Below are 22,827 nucleotides of genomic sequence, written 5' to 3'. Positions count from 1 at the left end.
ACTAGTAAAAATATTGTTCATCTTTCAATGCATACTAAAAATGCAAATTCAATATTTAATATGTTAAGTGGAAGCCCAAATGCTGATTTTCAGGAGGTAAGATTTAAGTTGGGCATACTAGCTAAAAAGTGTCTAATTTACTAAATTCTTAGTTTTTGTCTAATGCAATTTTTACTCACCACCAAAGTTCTACCTAGACATGGTAAAATAATGGTTTCCATCATTTGTGGACTCTAAATTAATGAGGCTTTAACAGAGCATACATTTTTAGAAGGATGCAAATTTCTACTCCTCCATATCCAGAAATTAAGATTTAATTCAACAAAGCTAATGGGCTTTTAACACTTACATAGAACACAGAAACAGGTCTGAAATGTATGTATATTCCACATACTTTACTAACCAATTACAGTAAAATTGCTTATTTCATGGCAACCTGGGTTATATAATAAACAACAAGAAAAGGCCACTTATCACAGAGTGTAGTCTTTATTGAAAGACTTACTTCAACTGTGCTTTACAGCTTTGGCTTAAGCTGGCCAGTCATTTTAGCCTGTTACTGCCAACAGACATAAAAATCAAGTGGGAATGCCATGGGGGAAATACTAGCAGGGATTAGAGCAAAGATGGCAGTCAAAATCACATCACCAAAATCAATCTCAAAATAATTACAAAATAAGAAACATTTATTGCATGCCAAAGAATCTCTGCTGTTTCTAATGAACATGGAAAAGGCAACGATTCTTGGGCTTAAATTGGATCAAAATAGCACTGATTTCACTTTGTTATGGTCGGTGTTAGCTTGACAGTTTTAGTCTAAGATTGTGTATTTTGTTTGGATACTTAAACAGTTTACTATGAAATAACTTCCACTAACTAAACTGATCATGAAATCTTGTTCTCTTCCCAATTAAAACAAAGGACACTTCAGTCATGTTTACTATGGCAATATAATTAGTCCTTATAATTTTATTAATTCATAGAATATACAACTAGGAAATACTGCAGCTATATTTTAGCTGTTATCGCAATAAGCTAATTGATTTACTGGCAGACCAAAAAAGGCAAACTGAGAATTTAATAGGCTTTTATCCATATATTTTTAAGTCTTTAATTGTTCAAGTTTCACATATATTCAAGAAATGTTTTACTAGGAGGCATAATTGATATAATTTGAGTGTTCTCCTTATAAAATGTAAAATAACTTCTCCATAACATCCCCCAAAGACACCATGAACAAAAGAAATAAGGGTAAATTTTGTAATAGAAGAATATAACAGATGACTACTACTGAGGTTAAAACTAAAGTGTCATATAAAATTAGCCCAAAGATGAAACTTTAGACTCTGAATTTTCAGGTATAGTAACAATTAGCTATATTTCTAAATGGGGGGAAAAGGGAAATAATACCAAAATTATTGTGGTTACCCATTTATAAAACCATCATTATTTCAAATCTAATTGTAAGATTTCAAAAGTTTCAATAATAATCTGTGGATATTAGCTACAACTTACTAAACTATAAAGGGTTTTCTCATTTTGGTGTCCAGGCCTCAAAACATTTCAAATATATTGCCTAAACATTTGCACCCCCTAGCTGTCAAAATTCAAATACATAGGATTTTATCCCTTTTACATTCCTGTTATGATAAAAGTTCAAGGCAGATTTTATCCACATAGCCTGAAAAATATCTCAGAAACACACCTCATTCTTCTCCACCTGCTAATTCATTTACAAACTGCACTCATACAGCCCAGCCTCTGTTCAGGCTTGTCATCCCATGCACACTACCCACACAGGAAAACAAATTAACCAAATAAAAGTCACAACTGTGTACTAGTTAAAGCGAAGAGCCAATTATAAATTGGTACACTGAACTGTCTAAATAAGATGCTTTAGCAATCTTGTTTAAAAAATCATTGGGCAAAATATATCTAATTTAAAAAACACCCAAATATTTTTTAAAAAACACTTGTATTATACAATTTATAGGAACCTTGATACGGTTTACAAGGTTTTAATCAAGGTGTTTACATACCAAGTGATGTAAAGCAAAGGGGGAAAAAGCGAAGAAAAAAAGTCTAATCTGCAGTGACATTTTAAAATGTATTTCTGCATCAAAGATTTATATGAAATTAAAATTAAGGCTTTTTCTGTATAGTAATTTGTATAATTTTAATTTTACATAGTAGCCAACCTTCGAAATGTCAGTCTTAAACATTCTTATCAATCCATTGCATTCAATGCAGTGGACTATTGTTACTTCAAATAATTACATTGCTACTTCTATGTTGAAGCATGCTTTTTAAACACTGTAGTTAATATTTACAATGTATATCATTTAAACTTCATGTAAAAGCATTCCATACTTGGAATTTTCCCCCAAAAGTGAAATGTAATTTACTACAGTTTTAATAACACTTTTTAAAGTCTTAAAAATATGTGTTCATGTGGATCACCAACATTTGCTCAAGTAACTCAGACAGTGCTGTTCCTTATTTAGGTTGCAAAATTTCTTTTATCAGTCTGGCTTCAGGTTTCTTTAAGCATAAAATAATATTTCCTCCAAAGCGACTCCAAAACCATGCATTTCTTCTCAATATCACACTTTTTTCTGCTGACTTCGAATGTGGTCCACCTCAGAGTAGGGGAAGGAAATGTCAAGATTCAGGATGAACTTATATGTGATTCCCAGTTTTTCACGATCCTCCCTTTTTTTATTTTTTTTTTTTTGCTCTTTTAAAAACTGAGTTAAAATACTGAATAGCAAGATAAAAATGGAATAGTATCTAGTAATCAAAATGTATTACCCATTTCTCCTATAAAATTTGTAGTCAGAATTGTCTTTATTGACTTTATTTTAGTTTTTGTACACAAAGAAAAATCATGTTCATATCCATCATGAACAAAAACTTAAAAAGGCAGAACTAGAAGACATGTGTCCTTCACCAAAGCAAAGCTGTGCTAAAGGTTCCAAACATTTCAATTTTTAAAATAAATATTTCCATTTTCCGATGTCTACTTCCATGTCTTCAGAGTGTCACAGGAAACTGAAGCTATTATGAATTACAATTTTGTTTAGAGTCCCAGCTCACTGTGTTTGGTAACTTGCCATACCATATCCAGCTTGGTTAGGAGGAGGTATTACAGGGGGAGGAGCTTGTCCTTGGGGAGGCTGAGCACCAAATCCACCCATCCAAGCAGCAGAAGGTGATTGACTGGGAAGAAAAAAACACCACTTCAACAAACACAAGGAAAAATCATCTGTACATTTGTACAAAAACCAAGCAGAGCTAAATCACAGAATAGACATCAAGGAATCAACAAACCTAAAACAAAGAGCCAAGAAATAACTGATACATAGCCAGCCACATATGTGGAACACATTATTACAATATTAGTTTTTTTTTTTAATTTTATTTTTATTGATTTCAGAGAAGGGAGAGAGATAGAAAACAGCAATGATGAGAGAGAATCATTGATTGGCTGCCTCTTGCATGCCCCGCACTGGGAACTGAGCCCACAACCCAGGCATATGCCCTTGACCGGAATCAAAACCTAGGACCCTTCAGTCCACAGGCCAATGCTCTATCCACTGAGCCAAACCAGCTAGGGCACAATATTAGTCTTAAATTGTTAAGAAAATACCCACAACTTAACACAATGACTACTCTGAGGAAAAGACAAATGGCCCGGCCGGCTGTGGCTCAGTGGCTGAGCGTTGACCTATGAACCAGGAGATCACAGTTCAATTCCTGGTCAGGACATATGCCTGGGTTGCAGGCTTGATCCCCAGTAGGGGTGGGCAGGAGGCAGCCAATCACTCAATGGTTCTCTTCCATCATGGATGCTTCTGTCTATCTCTCCCTCTCTTTTTCTCTCTGAAAGCAAGAAAAAGATATTTTTTAAAATGACAAATGATTCAACACATCATCTACCTACCGTATATTGCACACTGTATATCAATTTACAAGAAATTGTGTAAAAACACAAGTTTGTGTTTGAAAAAGAAGGAAGAAGGAAAAAATGAAAATAAAGGTGGCTGGTCTATGGGATAAAAGTGCAAAGGACCAGCCCACTCTATCAACAAAGGAAAAAAAGCATGCTACTTTTTAAATCAGATAAACCTCTGAAACCCCTCACACACGCCAACAGGTATAAATCATTACATTTCTGAACATATCTAGACAAAGATCTTTTCCACACCAAAATAAACAAGTAGGTAAAATAGTACTTTAGAAATGTAAATCAAATTCTACCACTACTTATAAAGGTAGTAGGACACACCAAATATTACCCCAACCTCAATTTTCACCTAGGTAATAAGAACACATTTTTAGCACCATAAATCCCTTTTCATAAGGTTTTTAATAGTTCAATATATTTAATTTAAATAGATCCTCCCTAGGAAAAACATACTTTTTATTGCGTTTGTCAGAACCATATGTTTCTATACTGGAAAAACCCCAAACTTACTCTACTCCAAATCCTTGTTGATTCCATGGTTGCCCATATACTCCATAAGGCGGTACTTGCCACCCATTTGCCATATACTGTCCATACTGCTGTGGGTTTCCATAAACTTGGCTCCACTGGCCCCACTGACTATAGTCAACCTAGGAAAAAGCAAATTACTGTTTTAAGAAACAAGTAAGAAATACAGTATTTGAAGAAAGTGGGAGACAAGGAAGAGAAAAACTAAGCACCCTTATGTGAATAGGACTCTGTTATTTATCATTGTCTAAGTTTATTGGGGTGGTGACACCTGTGAAAAGAAAGTATTAAGATTCAGTTAATACCACAAAATAATCACTTTTGAAATAGCATTAATAAAAATCAATTGAAAGCAGATATATGCTTCATTTTTTAATTTCAGTTTCTAAAGTGTTTATGTAGCTACATAAGATAGAAACCTTAAAAAGTGCTATGAAAAATCGAATTACCTGTTGGAAGTTTTTAGTCATATCAGGAGATTCTTTACCCCAATAGCATTTAACAACATGTCCTTCGATCGTAGTACCATTCACCGAAACAATGGCATGGGCTGCACTTTCGTGGGTTGAAAATCTGAGAGAAAAATAGAAAAAGTTTTTTTAAAGAACTTAACACAGTTCACAGTTCTAGTTTACACACTTGTTAGTTTATAAGTGTCAATTTGGCATTGGTATCCTAGAGTACATTATATAGGTAGTTTAAAGTCCTACATTACAAAGTAATACTAACATAACTCTGATACCTGGGGGGGATCAAATAATGTAACTGAAAGGAACAAATCAAATTTAAGAGTAATAATATTACAGGTAGAATTTTACCTGACAAATGAATAGCCCTTCTCTGGAAAAACTCTTATTTCCATGATTTGTCCAAATGGTGAGAATGTCTGTCTCATAAGCTGATCTGAAAAACAAAAACATACAGATTATTCAAGGCTCATGTTTACCATAAAATTGGTACTAATAGTGATGAAGCTCCAGAAAGAAGGGGGTTAGAAAACCAAACACAATACCTGTTAACCCAGAAGCAATTCCTCCACAGTACACAGTACAATTTTTTGGACTTGACTGGTTTACTACATCTTCAAATCTTAACTGCTTAGTGTTATCTATATGCACAGAGAAAACAAAAATGTTGACAGCTATAAAGTGTTATAAAAGGGATTATTATATTAAGATATGCCTCATTTGGGGGGGAAAATGAAAGAAAATATTTTTCTTGACACTCTGATTTGATCTATATCAGCTGGTTCACAGCTCCAAATATATGTGTATCAAAGCCCAATTATTTTCAATTATATTCAAGATGAAATGAGTCTTGCAATACTAATAAAATGTTTAAGAAATTAAGACTATACTAATACATGACTTTGTGAAGTCCCCAAAATTTTAATATAGTAGACGTATCTTACTTTCTTGTGTGCTTTTAGGTGCAGGTGGTTTACGTGTGGCCCAATTGGTTCTGATCTGACGACCACCCAGCCACTGACCTCCCATGTGCACAATTGCATTTTCTGCATCCTATAGAGAAAAAAAGAGAAAGAGCAATTACAAACAGAAAATTGTAGTATATAAGACCCAGAAGATGAAAGAAAATGCTGGCAATGTTGGATCCAATAAATCTTATTAGTAAATTAATTCACTGAGCATCCTAAACAAAACTGCACTAATATACTAAGAAAATTATTTAAATTGAGTGATTCATAAAAGTTATTACTTATAGATTTCAAAATACCAGGTCAACATTTAAGCATCAGAGAAATTTATAATTCAAATATACAAGAAAAAGACCACAATCCCATTGATTAAAAAATAAGGCAGAAATCCCGTAAGACAAAGTTGTTTTCTAATATTTTAATTTATGGATGATTTGTAATATAACTTTTACTGAATAATTTGTAAAAACTCTAATGTTATGGTCTAAATCACCTACCCCCGAAAATGTACATTCTAGTAGAAATGGATTGTAACTATAACACAAGATTAAAAACTCATTTAGGGCAGAAGACTTCTGCATTGTTGGAAAATGCTGTAAAGTGGCTGCCAATAAAAAATGAGTTTGGATTCTCAGAACTGATGTGAATTTGCAACGAATGCAATGAATCTAAGCAAAAAGTATACGACTCCTGCCCTTTATCTTACTGCTTCAATAAATGCAGGTAATTTAAGTTGCTGAAACTGTTCTAAAATGCTAATGCCAAAGCCCACTTTATTATCTGATGTTATAGTTAATGCAAATACTTAGATATTTTAGTACTTCTTTCTTAAAAAATACATGCAAAAGTCAGAATGAGTTGCTTCAATTTTCATTTAATATCCCAACTACAAAAGTATGAATAATTATTAGAAGTTAAAACTGAGATTTTCAAAGTTAAGACCAAATATAATTTAACTTCCCCCCAAATTCTGAGACTACCTCATTTGTCCTACCCTTTAGCTTTACTTCTAAGTTACATCTTACCTTCACCAATGCACAAACACAACTTTATTACTCTTCCTTATTATAACCAGGCTATCTTTTTCCAGCTATATATTTCCAAGCTTATGAAAAATATTAATTACACTCTATTGTTAAGACATACAAAATTACATAAAAGCTGTGTTTGTAGTTAACATCTAAAAATATTGAAGTTTCAGATTAATTAATGACTAAATTCTCTATTAAATTTAAATTGAATTGAAAGAACGTACCAGTTTGTTATAAAAAGATACAAAACCATAGCCTTTGGATTTTCCAGTTGCCATGTCTTTAACTACTCGGGCATCCCTGTGAAAAGAAGCACAGCTAAATGAGGGAAGTAAGAGTCATCCTCAAAATAAAAACTAAAAGGAACCACACACACTGTATTGTGAGCATTTTTTAAAATAAAATTTCAGTTAGCCCTAATTAACTACAGTCATTCCTGAACTCTCCCTAACGCTTCTTTACCTGTTAGAAAAAAGCAGTAGGACAAAAACATGTAATAAACATGCAACCTAATCAAATAGCCTGTGCTTTCTAAACTAAATGCTCAAATCTGAAGATTAATAGGAACAATAGTTTCCTTTTCTAATATTCTATTGGCTAGTGTCCTCTAAGGTTTACTGATTCTATAAATTACTGTAACAATGCTAACTACTTTACCATGCAATCTCTAAATAGTTAAATGTTTTCTGCCTAGTGATACAAAATATATGAAATATTAAAAAATTGAAAAAGAGGAAAAAATAGGAATTAAAAAGGCATACATGGCCTGTTAACAGATTTCTTTATTTTTCTTGGTCAATTCTCTATCATCATTTTGGAGTTTGGGCAGCTGTAAATTTTGAAAAATTGACATTTTCAGAAATTTAAGAAAGGAGAATAAAAAACTAACAACAATGCTAAGCACACCAGTACGAAAACAACAAATTTACACAGAAATTTTAGTGAGTAAGTTAAAATGATTGGAAATATAGAACTCCACTGAATATAGAATGTTAAAATGTAAATACTAAAATATATGTATATATAAATAATGTATAATAAGAATAAATAGAAATGAGAAAAAAATCTACAACTGAGTTCCAGTGTGCACAGTTCCTTGCAGTTAGCCTTCAAGATCCTGTCCATTCTTATGAGCAATTCTGCAAAATAACCAGAATGCTATTACTTTTAATTGTGACTTGGACTTTAGAAAAACTGCAGCTCTCAGGTATAAATAAAGATTGAAAAACAGCAACCTGTATTACTTTTTATACTGATTTTCTACTTACCACATTTAGAGATTAAAAAGCAAAGCAAATATCAAAATAGAAAATTAAGAATTAAATATTTCTTTCAAATAAATTAAATCTATAGAACAACAAATTGTATACAGAAAAATATTGTTGTTCTTAGTTGAAACATATTCCTGTAAAGTAATACTAAAATGTATAATTTAAATCTACAGGAAATACATAAAACAAATAGATCTTAATCAAAAAGATAAATTATGATAAACATTTTATAGAATTGTAACCACTTTTAGTTTTCTAATATATTTGATCAAGTAACATACAGTGAAATTTGAGCATGAACTTTGTTAAAAATTAAACCACATTTGGACCCTAACTAGCAGAATAAAACACCACTAAAACAAAAAACAATCCAAATTTATGGCTCAGACATTGAAACTTAATACTATAATAACATTTATCATTATAATTAAACATATACATTTTCAATCTAACCACAATATACCCCAGGATTTATCTACTTTCCCCCACTTATAAAAAGCTTAATACACAGTATAAATCACATTTATTTTAACCCATTATCTTTAACCACCAAATATTGAAAACATTCGACAAAAAGTTGGACTTTATAATAGTTTTTACCACCCAAACATCTGTTTCAAAGATAACAAACAATCACTTAAAAATTTTAAACACATTATACACAGGATTAGATTAAAACAAGACCCCAAAACATTAAAATGACAACATTTTCAACAACATCTAATAAAAACAAAAACAAAACAAAAATCACACTAAGTAGGAAAAGAAAATCTTAATTCTTATACAAGTTAATCATATACTATTGTGCCTATCACTATTGAGTATAGTATTGATTATGATACTTACGATATTTTACCAAAGGGGGCAAATGCTGATTTGATATCTTCTGTTGTAATTTCTGGACTCAAATCCCCAACAAACACATGGAAGTGATCTGAAATCAAAGCATTTGGTAATCAAATACTTAAAAAGTCAGCTACTAAACCTTTCATTTTTTTATTTTTGCTACTAAGCTTTTTATAGGCAACACTAAGGGAAGGAAAAACCCTACTTAAGCTGGAAATGCTGCCAGGATAATTTCAGAACTCTTCCACAGTAAAATGCAGCAGGAGTACTTACTGGAAGTATCTTTTTTCTGGCTACTTGGTGTTGTTGCCCAGTTTACTTTGACCTCCTAAAAATAAAGATTATATTTAATACAATTATTAGAGATATCATTAAAAAGCATAACACTTACCACTTATTAAATCATTTATCAAGCAGGGTAATTTTTGTAAAAGCACTAGGCTGAATAAAGCAAAACCATCACTCAGCAGAGCTTAATATTCTTTTAAAAACTTGCTACACAATAATGCAAACCAATTTGACATGCAAACACATATATTCATTAGGTGCCATTATTCTATTATCTTACCTTTCCCAAAATTTTTCTCCCATTCATAGCAGCTAATGCAGCAGCTGCATCTCTGTGTTCATAAAATTCCACAAAGCAATATGGGTCATTGCTTGTATGCTGCAAAACAGAAAATCCAACAGAAGAGTTGACCCTTCTGCTATCGGGTTGCTGAGAAGAAAATCCAGGAAAAAACATTACTGATAGCTAGGAATGTACAGGTGAGATTGCATCAGCTTATGAAAGCCTAACACTTTATAAATAAGAGTTATAGCTAGACCTGACTTTGCACCTCAGGATTCTGTTGTACGCCAACAGAACTGTCAAAGCAATATAGAAGTATGACTATGAGCATTAAATCAAAATACAGAATTCTAGTGAAGTAGGATAAATATAAAATAGAAATTTATATTAGACCAAACAAAACCTCAGTTCAGATTTGATGGATAAGGACCACTTCCTTACCACTGCTCTTCTTTCCCAACAGAATTTTCAAAACGATGAATTCTATTTATGCATCAGAATCTTTCACTAACTGTAACCCATGACTATAAAAAATACAGGAATGAACCAACTTTACAAACTTTACTCCTATTAGTACTACATATGAGACAAGATTATGTATTTCTTTTATAGATAAGAAAGGAATGAGAATAAAATTGAAAAAGTTCAAATTTATAACTTGCTATTAAAGTGAATTCCCTTTCAAAATATTCTAATGTATTAGAGATTCTATAAACTTTTAAATTTGGTCATCAAAGACCAAAAAAATAAACTAGTGATTATTGAGAAAAAAATTTCTAAAAATGTCTTTGAATAAACATTTCAGGACAAAGCTACAATTTTATATCACAAAAACACTCATTAAAAAATCTTTATTGTATATATTCTGCAACATTATGCTTGACAGTAGTTGGCAAATAAGTATTTATAGATAATGAGAAAGTAGTACACCTAATTGTATCATCTTACAACCTAAATAGAAGTAAATTTTATAAACCTGCAGCCTATATTGGAGTTACACAACTGTATAAATATATTTACATAAGGTTAAAAACATTCACCACTGTTCCATGTAAAATGTCCTAAAAAAAAAATATTTAAAATGTGGAATTCTAGTTGCACTTACAAAGGATAAAAATACCAGATAAAATAAAGATCTTTTCAACAATCACTGTTTTTCATCCCAGGAAAGTTTTAGGAGAAAAATCCAAAATAAGACGTCTAAAACAATAGTGGCGAAGCAACCAGAGGCATTTCCTTGAGAGGGAAAAAAAGTGTGATCATTAATACTGACAAGAAAACTATGGGCTCCCATACAGAATCCTACTGTCCTAGCCACACGAACGCTGTTCAGAAAGAGGCAGAGAAAGAAAATGGGGGAAAAACTCCAAATCTTAAATTCCTCCTTTAAGAAAGTTAATATTTACCAGTAACATTCATTAAAGAAAAGACTTTAAAGGTAAATAATAAGCTAAAACTACGAGTCAATTTTTCCTTTTAGTCCTACCTTTTCTGCCCTATGGCCTCTAAGGAAAACACTGGTAACTGTAGCAAAGCATAGAGAAGTCCAGTGGTAGATCTATAACAGACTTTAGTAAACTAGTCTACTCATGCACACTGACTGCACGTTTATCTAAGCGGTAGCAGGCCGGGCCCCATTCAACATATGTAAACATGCACATTTATATATTCACATCACACTACATTTTATATAAGACCCCACTGATTTCTGCCACTTCCCAAATGTCAGATGTGTTAAAAAAAAAATTTTACTAGGTAATATACATTTATTATAGTATACAGGGAAAGCTAAACTCTAAAATAAAACAATATCTAAAGTTAAAAAATCATAAAACTAAGGGTAAGAAAGGATTTTTAATATGCTGAAATGAAATTCATGAAAGAAAAATAAATGCCTAGACAGTCAGTAGCCATGGTCGCCAAGTGGTGGTCCGTGCAGTCTGAAAGGTTGGCGACCACTGGTCTATAGTTGGAGTTCATGCCCTTTGGAAGTTTCCCACTTACACCACTGGCAAGTGACACTAAAAATCAACTGTGTCCTTAATTACTATTGTCACCAAATTTTTAAAAAATCCTTACCAAGGATGTAATCTTTATTGATTTTAGAGAAAGAGGAAGAGAGAAACATTGATGTGAAAGAAAAACATAGATCGGCTGCCTCCTGTACGCGCCCCAACTGGGATCGAACCTGCAACCTAGCTATATGCCCTGACCAGGACTTGAACCCACAACCTTTTGAATGTATGGGATGACCACGCTCCAACCAACTGAGCCACCCGGCCAGGACTGTTGTCATCCATTTTTGTGGGATGACATAAAGGTCAAGACAGAGAAATATGAGTCTTACAACTATTTACAAGTTCAAGTGTGGGAGTTGTAGAATATGGATAAATTTTGAAAATTCACTTCAAATCCCTCTACCCCTCAAATGGCTGTACATGCAGGTTTTTAAAAATCACCTCAGCCTAACCGGTTTGGCTCAGTGGCTAGAGCAGCCGTGGGCAAACTACGGCCCGCGGGCCGAATCTGGCCCGTTTGAAATGAATAAAACTAAAAAAAAAAAAAAAAAAGACCATACCCTTTTATGTAATGTTTACTTTGAATTTTTTTTTGTTTTGTTTTGTTTTTTCCTTTAACCACCCTAATTTTTATTAACCATAATTATTGAGTTATTTAAAACAGGCAATCATTTTTAGATATTTAATTATTGATGGTTCACCTTCATTGGAAGTGGATATTTCTCATGCCATTTTATAAAGGGATTTTTGAGGTCGGACATGGGTCTCCCATGTGAATCATCACAAGTCACCTCCGTCAAGTCTCAGAGATGATATGATGGAGTAGGTGTCAGGGAATAAGAAGAACTAGGACCAGAACCCCAAAGCAGCACGAATATGGTCCATGTCCTATCCAGCAAAACTTGCTTCCATCTGGTTTCTTGTTGTTATTGGGTATTGTAGTTGGTTCCCACGAATTGTTTACTTTGAATTTATATTAGTTCACACAACACTCCATCCATGCTTTTGTTCCAGCCCTCCGGTCCAGTTTAAGAACCCATTGTGGCCCTCGAGTCAAAAAGTTTGCCCACCCCTGGACTAGAGCGTCGGCCTGCGGACTGAAAGGTTCCAGGTTCGATTCCGGTCAAGGGCATGTACCTTGGTTCTGGGCACATCCCCAGTGGGGGGTGTGCAGGAGGCAGCTGATCGATGTTTCTAACTCTTCCTCTCCATTCCTCTCTATTAAAAAAATCAATAAAATATATTTTTTAAAAACCCACTTCAAATAATTATTAAATGTCTTGCAAAATTTTTCTAATGATTCTTTCCCTTTTCACATCCCATCCTCTTCTGAACCCACTCCAATTGGCTTCCAACCCAACTAAGCCACTGAAACTTTGTGTTAAACTCACCAATGACCTCTCTGCCAGTTCTGTGATCCCTTTTCTGTCCTCATCTTGACTTTTGAGCAGAATTCAAAACAAGGGACAACCCGCCCAACCACGCCTTTAAATATTCTCCTTTATATCCCACTATACTCTCTTGGTTTTTCTACTTCCTCACGGGGGGGGGGGGGGAGTAGTTCTTTCAAAAGGTAGTTCCTCCTCCTTAACTCAGACTAAATGTCTAAGTGTTGAGATGCTCCAGGGTCCCTCTACTCTTGTCTACAGCACTCTCTCTCTGGATCTAGGAACTAGATGTCACCTAGTCCCATGGCTTCAAATACTACTGCAAGCTGGTATCATCAGCACTGGTCTCTCTCAAGTATCCGACTAGTTTATCCAACTGCCTACATATCACGTCCATTTAACTGTCTAGCACACATCTTAAATTAGCATTGCCAAAACAGAGCTCCTGATTCCCACCACTCCCCCCATCCATCCTGTGCCTCCCCCAGTCATGCCCACTTTAGCAAGTAAATAGCATTACCATCCATTTACTTGCACAAACAAGAATCTTAGGGTCACCCTGGTCGGTTTGGCTCAGTGGATGAAGCATCGGCCTGTGGACTGAAAGGTCACAGGTTCGATTCCAGTCAAGGGCACATGCCCTGGTTGTGGGCTTGATCCCCAATAGGAGCCGTCCAGGAGGCAGCCAATTGATAATCCTCTCTCATCATTGATGTTTCTGTCTCTCTCTCCCTCTCCCTTCCTCTCTGAAATCAATAAAAATATTTTTTTAAAAAAGAATCTTAGGGTCATTCTTGAAGTCTTCTTTCCCATTACGTCCCACAGCCAATCAAGTACTACTGTTATTCTATCTCCAAAATATACACCAAGTTTATATACCTCCATCTCTATGGCTACCACTCTAGAGAACAAGTCCACATCACCACTTAAACTAGACTAGTGAAATAAACTCAGCTGGTTTCCCTCCTTCCACTCTTGCCCCTACAATCCATTCTCCACACAACAGTCATTCTCCAAATATAGTACCTTAAAAATACAAGTCAGAATACATTACCCTACTTAAAACCCCACTGCAACCGGAGTAAAATCCACTCTCTGTCATGGCCTGTACTGCCCTAAGTGATGCCAAACCCTGCCTGCCTATCTCTTTAGACTCACTTCCCACCATTTCCCCACCCACCAGGCTCAGCTATCCTGGGTCTTTAATTGAACCAACACACCAAGCTCATTACCAACTCAGGCTTTGTATCTGCTGTGCCCTCTGCTTCTAGCTCTTCACATAGACGGCACCATCTTGTTATTCCTATCTCAGCTCGGAGGTGACACCTTCCCTCACCACCCAGCCCATATAGCACCTCCCTCCAATCATCATCACAGAACTGCTTTATTCTCTTCATAGTTCCAGCTGTGACTATTGCTAGCACAAAGTAAATTTTGTGAAAAAATGAATGAATAAATAATCAGAAATAGGAAGAAGCGGAAACATAATATACCAGAACAGACTGATGCTTATCATTAGTTAGGGAAAAAAGATCGAAAGACGAATTTGCTTTACAGATTTTTAACACTTCCCCTCTGTCTCGGGATATAACACAAACTCCTTAGTACAGCTGCTGGTCCCTAATGAACACTCCTTCTCATCTCTTGGCATCTCTACGACTAACCAACCCCATTGGAAACTCCAAGCATGCTACGATTTCTATCTTTTCCTTTCAAGCATTTACGCTGTCTACCAGACCAGATCAACATTCCTCTACCTGGAATCCCTTCTTCCTCAAATTCCTTTTTAGCCAGTTTCCATTTATATCTTTTTCAGTTTCAGCCTAGACACTGACTCTTCTAAGAAGTCTCTCCAGACCTAAGGCTGTACTGGAACTCATATGTTCTCCCACAGCACTTGAAACTGCTCCAATAGTATTTATTAACCTATATCATTAGTATCTGTTAACTCCTCTGTCTCCCTCATTAGACTCTAAAACTCTATGGGGCTCCACACTACTTTATTCACCTTTATATCCCTAGGACTTACCATAATACCTGGTACACAGTAAATAATTTTTTAAAGTGTTGAAACGATATTATTACGCTAACAATTTAAATTCCTATCTACAATAGGCTACTCAGTCATTAGTATTTACTAAAAACACACAAGGTGCATAGTGTCGCACTATGCAAATAACACAGTATACACCAATTCCTAAACTTTAAACGTATACTACCTAAATCAGTAACACTCTTGTTGAATTGTATGGACTGTCATCTAGTTTTTCAACACTCTGAGATAAGTTGTAATAATTCTTTACAAGCAAGAACACTTGAAGATAACACATCATGAAGAATGACCATTTGAGAGTAACAGCACAGGAACTTTGTCCTTGCAAATAAAACTCCATTCCAAACCTAGTTTGTCAGCCAGATCAAATACGTCAATACAACAAACATGAATCTCTCCATCAGAATAACTTGAGGTTTACTTAGAATGTTATTTTTAAATGATACTAGTCAACTCATGTACTGTATCTCAAAATGTTAAACATCATGCTGTCAGCACGTGCACCTGGGAAGATCTTACCTCTGTTATCATTTTACAGCTTTTACAGGGTCCAATCTGACTAAATAACTGAAGTATAAGAACTTCCGTCACATCTCTGGAGAGGTTACCTACATATCTGGACACAAAAAAAGAGAGAAAAAGGAAAAAGAAAAAATCAGTAATTTTCTTTCAGCTCTAGCTCTAACGTGTTATTATTTAACTCATCACCTTTTAGTTCATTTTAACTTCCTGTCTTCATACAGATATTCCAATTAAGACTGATTCTATGAAAGTAAAATTAATCCTTATTTATGAAAGCAACAAATATTCTTAGGCCATTAATGAACCACTTGAAAAGACTTTTATAAAGAACAAATTAACATAACCATGTATACCAAAAGCAGTTTTCTCATCTCATTAGAATAAAAATAATGAAAACTTAAAGCAGTTTCAAGATAACTACAATTTTTTAATGTGAAGCACAATTTAAAATAATGCATAACACACACACACAATTACTGACTTATCAAAACACCTGATTGTAAAGGGATATCCTTTTATATTAGATGTAAAGGAATATAACATGAGTTTATCTTAGACCTCCAACCAAAGCAATTACATGAACAAAAAAGAGAGTTAAAGTTATAGCAAAACACACAGAAATCAGAGGGGTTTGTTTTGTCTTGCTAAATAAAATTGTTATTGATATTATGTCTCATTTTGTTTTAGAAGAGCAGAGTAAAATAATAAAATTTCCTAGCCTAAAACACATCATAATCAACAAAATACGCATTTATCTAGATAAAGCAAATATAAAGACTTCTTTAGAAACTCTGAGAAAATTTAAGACAAATACGGCTATACTTCTGACTATGCCTAAAGAGTTGGGATTGGTTTTTGTTTGTTTTATAAATTGAGTACATATATATATATTGCATAAGAAGTTTAAAACACAGCCTGGCCGGCATGGCTCAGTGGCTGAGTGTCGACCTACGAACCAGGAGGTCACAGTTCGATTCCGGTCAGGGCACATGCCTGGGTTATGGGCTCGATCCCCAGTGGGGGTCGTGTAGGAGACGGCTGATCAGTGATTCTCTCTCATCATAGATGTTTCTATCTCCCTCTCCCTCTCCCTTCCTCTCTGAAATCAATAAAAATATATTTTAAAAAACATTATCTAACAAGAAGTTTAAAACACTGATGAATTTTTAAAAGGAAAAAAGAACACCATCACCCAGAGATGACTACCTTGGTTTTTCTTGTACCATGGATTTATTGTAATTTAGCTTACTTAATTGTCAAGCTTTTAAGTCTTTCTGGTACTCAGTGTAATTCCTATAATTTGCCTGTTATGAACCTCACCAAGCAAACAATATTTGTAAAAATTAACAGTTTCTTCTGGAAAGTAAATGGACATACGTTTTTATTTTCCTAATATGAAACATATGGAAACTTAGTACCGAGACCAAAATAAGCTTTGCATCTATTAACATATTAAATACGTAACTGCTTTAAGATGGAACACTTTGAAAGGAGAAAACAGACTGAGAAAGGTAAAGTTACGTGTAATAAAGAAAATTATCTGATTAGGAATGAATAGCCACTTTCCAGTTCAGCTAAGAATTTCATTGCAATGGGTACTAATATCTTTAATTTATATGCTCTAAAACTGAAACACAAGCCCAATGTTAATTAGTAGAAGACTAACCCAGTGACAAACTTGTTTAGGTCCACCCATACCATCTTTTCCTTACAATTAAAGTAGAACAGACCCATTGCTAGGGCATACAGTGACACACCTCTTCCAGCAGTATGAGTTAGCTAGACAACTACCCGTCCCTCTTCAACTCATAGGGGGTTTGAGAGCAATCATGGATGGAATAATTTATTTTCTGTACAAGGTAGACCTCTCTGTAAAGAAAGTGAACAAATAACCCTGGTCTCCTGCGTGCTATGTTCATCTAACATAAAGTGCTAGTTGGCTCATTTTTAAGAGAATTGGCATGGATAAAACTAATTTTCACATATTGAAGCTAACAAGTAACAAAGTTAAAACAAAACTATCATTGTGGTATAACAATTTTTAAATAGTTTTAAATTTGTATTACTGCTTAAAACCTTGATTTGATGCACAGGCATTAATTACCTTCCATATAGAACAGTCACAATCAAAGCTGTTACTGTTTCATAGAATTTTTACTTCAAGCCAATCTATTCCAATACGTTACAATTTTGAAGAATTTCTAGAGGCACATTTAGATATATTAACTTACATCTCAAGCACTGATGCCAAAGAGCAAAAATGTTAACCAACATTTAGAATGACATTAAATACTTATAGAAAAACCTAGTTTTAAAATGTTTGCTATTTTTCAAATATCTCCACTAAAAGTTCTGTAGTAAAGCAGCAAACTTCTTTCTGCTCTGGTTATGAAGCAGTCCATTTATTCTAAAGTTCCAAGTGTTTAAATATAAAATGTCGACTCAAAAATCATATATAAAATAACAGAAAAAGACAAATGACTCAAATTTTGTATTGAGAGGTCAACTCAGAGTAAACGATTTTTAACTCAAGAAAAAAGAAAGGCATACCTTAGGTCTATTTTATCTTCTAAGAACAGGAACTGTAGGAACTAAAGCATTAAAAGTGGAAAATGATGCCTTTATCCCTAACATCAGGGTTAAAATTCAATTTAAGACTAGCAACTTCGCGGTTGCACAGTAGGCAAAAGTTCACATTGCTAAACTATTTCCTATGTCCCACTGGGCAGAATTTTAAGTTAAGAACATCATGCCTTTCAGAGAAAAGACAAATCACACATTTCACCATTGGATGTTTTCTTATTCTGAAAAGGGTAGCCCTATCAGGGCTGAAATTACCAGCATTTTTACAAAAGATATTATAACTAAATTTCTTTAATAAAATAATATTTTTACTTTTGTTCTTGAGAAGTTCCTATACAAGAGGAGATTTTGCAACAATACCCTTCAGTGGGCATCTAATGAATTATCAATCTGACAATATTTCATTTAAGGTAGGAGGCAAGGTGCAGGAAAGGTACAGGTGAATTGATCAACTACATAAGATACACTGATAATACATTTTAAATAAGCAGACAATATTAAGTTGAAAGGCTTAATTACAGCCATTAATACAGGCAAATCCATGGTGTAGCTAGTCAATATTATAATGGAACTTAATAGTATTTTCTTCTGCTGTTGCCCTTATTCAGATTATAGTCTAAATCATTGGTTTATTTCCTCCGTTTGAGTATCAGGAAGGACAGTTGTAAGGGATGACATTGCATAACAAGGTATAATCCCAGATCCACAATTTCTACTCATTTTGGTGCATCAGATGGATGAAGAAAGTAAACTATCACAGAACACCGTTATAACTGAATGTTGATTGCAGATTCAGATAGACCATGGCTCAAATCACTGCATTTAGAGCTACCCACAGCACGTCTGAAATGTGGGTGCTATAAGGTAGCTCTCAGGCAGTCCAGTTCCAACATCAGCTTTACATAGCATGATCTCATTTGTCTGCTTTTTTTAAATCACAAGTTACCCAATACATATTACCCCAAAATAAATGTCAAATGAGAATGGAGAACAGCAGAAAACAGACCTTTAAAGCAACTATTTGAAAAACTTTAGGCTCAACATCAAAGCAATTCTATACCACTTTAAATACCATCGAATAAATTAGTAATACTGTAGGTAATGAATATTTAAAGACCTACCTAGGCTATAAACACCATATTGTTTTCTGATGATAGAACCATATGTCTTAGCTTGTGTGTGTCTGCAGGAAAAAAACCTCACTAGTAACACACAGGCATTTTAAAGAAACAGAGTACATTATCTTTTAAAACATACTGGCCACTTGAAAACCTAATCCGTAGATCACAATGTTAAATAAAAGGAGCTCCATAAATAAACAAAATAAAACCCTACTAGATATCAATCTCTACAGTCACATTCAAACGTTTTTTATTACATTACTTGTATCTAAAGAACCCTTTCAGGAGTAATATGTAAAATAAACACTTAAAACTACTATGCATTGTTTTTTTTAATTAAAATCTGATCCCCCCAAAAATCCCAATTGTGAAACATCTGCTTTTACTTCAAAATTTTACATTTGAAGGTTTTAAAATATATATAAAATCAACAGACAGCAGCATGTGCATATGACAATCAAGTCTGCCTATAATTTTAAATCAATCGGACTTTTTTCTTTAAAAAAGGACTTAATACTAATTTAATGACAAGAGTATAATCAATGTAAAATATTGAATACCTCTTATTTTCCAGGCAGTGAACTAAGTGCTGCAGGGTAAGACCTAGGAAGATGTGGCAGTCCTTGTCTAAAAAAAAAACCCTTCCCATGAGAATAGTGGGAGGAGAAAAAGGAAGACAGAATAGTAAGCATGTACATCAGCGCTCAAGACGTTTCCTTACCTACGTGCATACATGTCACACTTTAGACAACTGTAAACACAGATCAAGTCAGTGTGTTTGGGAGAAAGAAGAAAGTACAGGTCGGAAAGAAGAGACAAAAAAGTTAGCTTATTATTATTAGTCAACTGAGGAAAGTCTAAGGTATGATGGAGATGAAGACAAGACAGATGCAGAGATATATGAATTAAAAGTATTGAAATAGTATATTTTTAGCACGGCAAAAAACAAGAATTTCTCTTAATAAGGAACAGTTAAATAGTGAGAAATATGCCATGAGAATTTACCAATTATACAGCAGCTATTATGATGCAATCATGACATTTCAGATTTTTAGATACAACGTAACCTTTTAAAAAAGTTTTTATTTATTTTAGAGAGAGAGAAAGGGAGCGGGAAAAACACCCAGGTGAGAGAGAAACAGGTCTGCTGCACACCCTAACCAGGGATGGAGCCTGCAAAAATGGAACTGGAGGCCTTTCACCAGCCAGAGCAATACAAAGTTAAATTTTTGTTAAATACACGCTAGCTGGGCTCCAAATCCAGCTTTCCCAGATGCTTCCATCAAAACACACACTAACTAAATATCGAGCCTTGGCTTCAACAGATGTTAAAGAACAAATTTCAAGTTTGTCCCAATTCCCTTTCTGGGAAAAGAAGGCCAAAATGGAAGACGGAACAAAACAAAACATAAAAGTTTCACTAAGCAGGCTTTTCATTCAAGCATTTGGTGCTGAAGTTGGCCTCAAATTCTCAAACCAGGATGGCAACTGCTTTAGTGAGGCAGAGCAATAGGCATGAAAAAGTGCAAGCCCCCCCCCCCCCAAAAAAAAACAAAAGGAAACGCCAAGCCTGTATCGATTATGGTACAGGCGTCTCTCTGCTTTACTGAGCCAGCTTTTCTTTGCTAAGACCCCAGAGATGAGAAGCTAGTCGGCCTTCCTGAGGACCTGTCCCCCTGCATCTGCTCCCCAAAAACTAACGTGCCCATGAAATCGCAGAGCCAGGTGAACTATGACCCTAGCAACGCCAGGCGGAGGCAAGAGGAAAAACAAAGCAGCGATTGGGCTCCCTGGACTCCAGGTGGGCGCTGAGCTCCGAGAGGCGAGGAAAACCCGAGGTGCCCAACATAAAACATGGAACTCGAAGTTACTCAGACTTCTGTTTTTTAATGCAGGGAAGAGAAAGGAGTGCCCACACTACCCAGAAAGGAATGCAAGTGCTGAGTCATCACTCTTCGGTAGGAAAGACACTCCGGCCAGCGGTGGGAAGAAGAAATTCATTCATTAGACTGGGCTCCAGGTAACGAGCAAGAGCGGGCGGGCAGAAAGCGCGTGCCGACGACACACAATGCGCGGTGGGTGAAAGGCCCCGTGTTATCCAACCCGAGGGTCTGGACAGATGAAGAGGCAACGCCGCGAGGACAAAAGCAGCTGGACCCGGGGTTGTCAGGGCAGCGCAGGGAGCGCTCGAAGGAGACTTCGTTATCCCAGCAGCGCAAGATGCTCCCGCGGCGGGAGGCATCCCTGCGCGCCCCGAAGTAGCGGGCGCCGGGCGAGCGTTTCCGACAGCGTGGGCGGGGGCACGTGGGGGCCGAGCCGGGGACGGGGCGCGAGCGCCGGGAGCCCGGCGGCCGCGGGGAGCTCCGCTCGGGAGGAGACGGGGCGGCCGGAGCCGGGGACCCGGAGCGCGTGAGCGCCCCTTCCTCCGGGCCCCGGGGGCTGCGGCGGCGGCCCCACCCCCAGTCCCACCCCCACCAGGCCCTGCCCCCGTGGGGACAGCTCCTGGCTCAGCCCCGGACCCGGGAGCAGCGGGCTAGCGGGAGCTCTCCGGGCCCGACCGCCTCTGCCGAGCAGAAACTGGCCTGGGAAAGGTGTGCAAAGAAGGCGCGACAGAAAGAGCTCGACACCGGCCCCGGGAAGTGGCCGTGGGGGGAAGGGAGGGCTTCCTTCCCGAGGAAAAGGGGACAAACGAGGAATGCACTCGCGGCCGCGCCACCCCAGCCAGGGTGCCGCCGAGGGTCTCGGCTTCGGCCCCGCTCCCCTGCCGCTCCCCTCCCACAGCGACCCGCGGTGCCCGGGCCTCGCGGCGCCTGGCACCCCCTCATCTCGGGTACTCACAGAGTCCGGGGCTGCCCGTCGTCTTCCATCATGGTGGGTGCGACGGAGAGATCCCGGGACAAGGGGGAGGGCAGGGTCGGGGAGGGGAGGGGGCGGGGAGGAAGGGGAGGGGGGCTTCGGGCACCAGCTGGGGACAAGGAAAGGACACCGAACCCTGCTCACGGGCTCTCTCCCCCCAGCCCGCTCCGGACACTGCGCTCCAACCAGGAGGAGCAGGAGGAGGAGGAGGATGAACAAAATGGCCGCCGCCACCAGCCAGGCAGGAAACGGGGCAGAGCGCAGGCGCGGCCCGCCAGGTCACAGCTCAGGCCAGCCGCGACGGCCTGTGAAAGGGATAACTAAGTGAGGAGAAGCACAGGCCGCCGAGGAAGCCGTGTGTCCGGTCACGAGGGCTCACGTCGTCGCTGTGCGCCCCCTGGCCGGCCGAAGCCCAGCCAACTCAAGAAGAGAGTGAGAGGAGAACCGCCGTGAAACCGAAGTCTCTGGGAATTGTGGTCCTGGAAATGAGAGAGGGCAGCACTTCAAAGTGCTTCTGGGAACTGTAGTCCAAAGGAGACGCGCGCTGGGACGCGAAGAAGAGACTTCTGGGTACTGTAGTACGTGAGGACGTGCGGCGACCAGGAAGTCGGAGTGCTGGGACCGGAGGGGGAGAATA

The 22,827-nt window shown here is 36.9% G+C and overlaps 1 protein-coding gene and 1 long non-coding RNA gene across 17 annotated transcripts in view; one reads left to right on the top strand and one right to left on the bottom strand.

Moving 5' to 3' along the window:
* The window catches only part of LOC118669686, a 36,784-nt gene extending 14,311 nt beyond the window's left edge, over positions 1-22,473 (top strand). For 2 of the 3 annotated variants that reach the window (XR_004972090.1, XR_004972091.1), the window contains exon 3: positions 21,230-21,650. This is a non-coding gene — a long non-coding RNA (uncharacterized LOC118669686). Of the gene's footprint in view, positions 1-21,229; positions 21,651-22,351 lie in introns of those variants that run through there. The other variant, XR_004972092.1, reaches the window with a different exon arrangement.
* Positions 2,705-22,354, bottom strand: TIAL1 (TIA1 cytotoxic granule associated RNA binding protein like 1). 14 transcript variants are annotated; one of them, XM_036335788.1, is made up of 14 exons: positions 22,173-22,354; positions 19,895-19,961; positions 19,335-19,396; positions 15,628-15,724; positions 9,647-9,796; positions 9,352-9,406; positions 9,079-9,166; positions 7,186-7,261; positions 5,907-6,015; positions 5,508-5,603; positions 5,314-5,398; positions 4,945-5,068; positions 4,478-4,617; positions 2,713-3,219 (listed from the first exon to the last, which is right to left on the bottom strand). In XM_036335788.1, exons 4-14 carry the CDS (start codon positions 15,637-15,639, stop codon positions 3,093-3,095), a joined length of 1,062 nt encoding a protein of 353 aa, XP_036191681.1. In that variant the 5' UTR covers positions 15,640-15,724; positions 19,335-19,396; positions 19,895-19,961; positions 22,173-22,354; the 3' UTR covers positions 2,713-3,092. The 14 variants fall into 14 exon arrangements, with proteins under 14 accessions (XP_036191682.1, XP_036191688.1, XP_036191687.1 ...); XM_036335792.1 differs by having other exon boundaries at positions 9,647-9,745; XM_036335789.1 differs by lacking the exon at positions 22,173-22,354 and having other exon boundaries at positions 2,705-3,219; positions 19,895-19,967.
* Positions 22,474-22,827: the final 354 nt, after the last annotated feature.

The sequence above is a fragment of the Myotis myotis genome, unplaced genomic scaffold (assembly GCF_014108235.1).
Source record: "Myotis myotis isolate mMyoMyo1 unplaced genomic scaffold, mMyoMyo1.p scaffold_m19_p_15, whole genome shotgun sequence".
Classification (NCBI taxonomy): Eukaryota; Metazoa; Chordata; class Mammalia; order Chiroptera; family Vespertilionidae; genus Myotis; species Myotis myotis.
Note: the sequence above shows the minus strand (reverse complement) of the source record. Positions and strands in the feature narration are given on the sequence as shown.